General features: G+C 40.9%; 1 protein-coding gene across 1 annotated transcript in view; it reads left to right on the top strand.

Moving 5' to 3' along the window:
- Positions 1-3,590: 3,590 nt before the first annotated feature.
- Positions 3,591-3,962, top strand: part of TEOVI_000865900 (Trypanosomal VSG domain containing protein, putative) — a gene marked incomplete at both ends in the record, with an annotated part of 1,053 nt that continues 681 nt past the window's right edge. Inside the window, one exon of the mRNA XM_067221274.1 lies at positions 3,591-3,962. Coding sequence (XP_067077375.1) covers positions 3,591-3,962 — 372 coding nt within the window.

Here is a 3,962-nt window from a genome sequence, read left to right as displayed (position 1 = left end):
GTGAGTGTGTATATACTAATATTATAATAAAAATGTAGTTGTGAATAAATAGATGGACACAATATAAGAAATTGAAGCTATACAAAGGGTGAAATAATAATACAGTGATCAAGAGGAATATAATTACTAAAAGAGACACGAAAAGTTAGTGTGAAGGAAGAAGATAGAATTTGCGCACCTTCAGACACGAATATCACGATGGGCATCATCACACACAAGAATATCATGGAGGATACATGGTGCAGTGTACAGGTTAAATACATTCGCAAAGTTATCCGCAGAAGAAGCAAAACAATTTGGAAGAGATGAAGAAAATAAAGAGTGAAGCAACTGTATGCGTGAAACCTCAGAACAAACTAAAATCGTACATCAGGATGAAAAGAAGGAGCTTCGTATCTTACTCGAAAAGATATAGATGCAAGGGAGGAGGTTGTAGCTACTGAGGTTTTTTATCACGCTGGCGGATTCTAGTGCCTAGATGTTGCAAAGAAGAATCCATACGAGCATCAGAAACAAAAGAAAACCACACGGAAGAAAACGCACCCACAAAACGAAATTCAAAGACAGGGATAGTATAAGAAGACCACTTGTAGTGAAGGCCTTGTATGATTATATTTGCAATAAAACAGGAAAAATAGTCGTTTACAAAATCAGAACAACACCGAACTACCCATGCAGTGCAGATAACATTGAGGCGGACAAAATAAGTATACAGTATACAACAACACTAGCTTTAAAAGCTGTAGTCATCTCCGCTTCATAATAGATTAATTTCTTGTTTTCTAATTTATGTTAGTTTTTTTATTTAGGTATGAGCCATCCAGCACAATAAAAAGCAAAAAAGGAATAGGAGAAAGGACTAAAATACTACGTGAATTCGTAAAAATGGAAGCATGGGGAAGACTTCGAATTCAAAAAGTATTTGAATACGAGATTAAATGGCTATTCGCACCAAAGAAACCAAAGAAAAACGGAAGCAGAATTGCATAAGGAGAACCAATAAAGGTAAAAAGACGAAAAGAAATATAAAAAAGATCATAATACAAGGAAGAAGAATTGGAAAAAATTAAGCAATGAACCCGACAGCAGAGGCAAAGTCTCAACAGTTACCCTGTTTATAGTCCTGCAAAAGTTTACTAAGCACTCAAACTCAAAGAAAACCGTAAAATCAAACAAATTCTCTCCTAAGGGGTGTAAAAACAAAAAAGCAAGCACAGTTTTAGCGCAGTCGATTGCGAGCAAAGGATAAACCACTGGCGACTGGTAGGACCACATGTCCCAAAGACACGAAAGAATCCTCGGCATCAGGCGCTTCCAAACAATGTGCCTTATGCTGAGCTCAATTATGGCGCCACAAGCGACCGCCAAGCTGGACACGGCAGGCGCAAAAGTAACTGACCTGTGTACGGAGGCAAAGTACATCACTGCATTGGCTCATATAATGAGGCAGGAAGCCGAAACGATCAGTGGAGAACAAACAACAATAACAAAGGCAGCAACAGCGTATAGAATAGTAGCGCCGGCCGCAACAGACGCCAAACAGATTCAAGGCTTTCAGGCACTGGAATTGCTTGCGGCTCAAAAACTTAACCAATACAGAGCGCAGGCAACGGCGGCGATCGACAAAAAGTTTAAGGCCGCGAACGTCCTGGAGTCACGGGCAATGAAAATAATTCAAACACAGCGGCTGCAGATCAAATCAGCGCAACCCAAACCGGCAACAACAGCCAACAACAGCGGTACGTGGCCGAATGGCAGCACAGTACAAACCACAATCGAGCACACACTAAGAATGAAAAGCGACGTAAACTGCACTGTTGATAAACTGGACGACTCTGAAACCATAAAACAATCGGAAGCAAACCACAGACAACTAACAGCCTTGCCTCTAGCCAGTGACAGTGCTTTCGAACAGACGGCATTACGAGTACTAGTTGTTTCAAAGGGGACGCCAGCAAACACCCACAGCAGCGGCGGAGGAGCCGCCGCCGGCGTCGTCACGGACGACGCTTCAAGCTACAACAATCTACTCGGCGGCAAAATCGAAACAATTAGCGCGGAAGAAAAACCAGAAACAACAAATTTGTTTAAAGACGCCGAACAACGGACGACATGCGCAGAGCATAGCCTAAAGCAGGAGTGGGCTATGCACTCCAGAGAGTACGTGCTAACGGTAGTGTGCGCAGCAACCACGGCGGCGGAACCGGAAACGACCGATCCAATGTCCTGGAAACTAGAAAACCTAAAAACAAACAAAGAACTAGCGTTGTTTCTCAGAGAGGTCTCCGGCATCTCTGAAAACAGTGCAGCCATGGAACCCGCAGCAATAACGAAAATAATACAAGAAATTCTAGGGACGACAGAGCAGGAATACGAGACAAAGTTCGTGAAATATGTCAATGCGGAGAGCCGAAAATACACAATCGGAGACAAGCAACTAAAAGGCTCATTCCTTGAGATGTCCAACAACGAGCGAGCACCGTAGTTATTAGCTCATTTACTGGGGAAAAAAGCGTCGACAAAACAACAGAAATGCAAAGACGCACCGAAGGAAGTGGCAAAAGACGAACAGAAAGCCAAATGCCAATCAATAACAGACAAAGGGAAATGCAAAACCGAAGATGGGTGTGAATTCAAAGATGAAAAATGCAAACATAAAGAGGGAGTGAATATGGAAAATGATGGAAAAACTACAAATACCGCAGGCAGCAATTCTTTTGTCATTAATAATGCCTCTCTTTTACTTGCATTTTTGATCCTATAAAAATTTTAGAATTTCACCCTCTTTTTCTTGCTGAAATTTGATATATTTTAACACTTTTTGTCAAAAATGTGCAAATTAGTGATACTTTTGACAATTGAAAATTTTTTTAAAAATTGTGGTAAAATGTGTATGATAGTGTCATATGGGTATAAAGCAGTATGGTGGATATGACGTATGAAGAGTAAGCGCTATTCCGAAAGTTTTTTGATTAGTTCCACTTAGCTTATTTTACAGATATTAGGAGTTAAGGTTATAATGATAAATCAATAATGATAATAATTATGATAGAAGATGAATTTGAGAGTGTGTATATGATAATATTATAATAAGAGCAGTAATAATAATCACAATAATGATAATAATAATGATAGGAGAATTTTGTGAGTGTTTACTGGCTGACATTGTAATGATTGTAGTTTGAAGAGTAAATATACAGAAAAAGTAGAATTACTTAAAAAAACGGGAAGGGTGTTTTGTGATTAAGCGAGTAAGTGTGACAGCAACTACGAGGAGCAGTAGTGGAGTACGAGGAATATTACTAATGAAAAGGGAAAAGAGAAAGGGATAGACAGAGTGAAAATTGAATTTTGCATATGATAATATTCGTGGTGGTGCGTTTAATGAAGAGAGTATTTTCAAGACTATGAAATTGTGAAAGGCAGCTAAACAATAAATATGAGATAGCCTCACGCACACACGGTGAAATTTTGTAATATACCTTGAATACAAAACCTGTCAGCGCCAATGTCAGCAGCTGAAGACCCTAACTCTATAACACTAGTTTATACCCCAAAAACGAATCCGAGTGATACATAGTAGAACCTACATGCCGCTAGAGCCCTCGCAACCAACAATCACAATCCTACTGCTTCTAGCAAGCGCGACGTCAGCGGATGCACTAACAGCAGGCGACCACTCACACCTTTTTGTCGATCTCTGTACATTAATCACTCTAAACAAGCGTCAGTTTCCAGACCTGCCGGACACTCAACAGGCAACGAGCGACTACCAGCAAATCCAGAAGTTAAACGCGTCACTGAGCAGCCCCCAGTGGCGACGCAAGTTCGAAAAAACTGGCGAAGGCGATGCCAGGCACCAGTACAAACCAGAAGCAGGCAAGCAAGATGACCTTCACAAGAAGAGATGGGCCAGCTGGGCAGACGCAGAGGCTGAGCTCGAAAAGGAGAACCCACCAAAA

The sequence above is a fragment of the Trypanosoma equiperdum genome (genome assembly GCF_001457755.1).
Source record: "Trypanosoma equiperdum strain OVI genome assembly, contig: ctg_1391, whole genome shotgun sequence".
Classification (NCBI taxonomy): Eukaryota; Euglenozoa; class Kinetoplastea; order Trypanosomatida; family Trypanosomatidae; genus Trypanosoma; species Trypanosoma equiperdum.
This window is presented reverse-complemented; position numbering and strand designations above follow the sequence as displayed.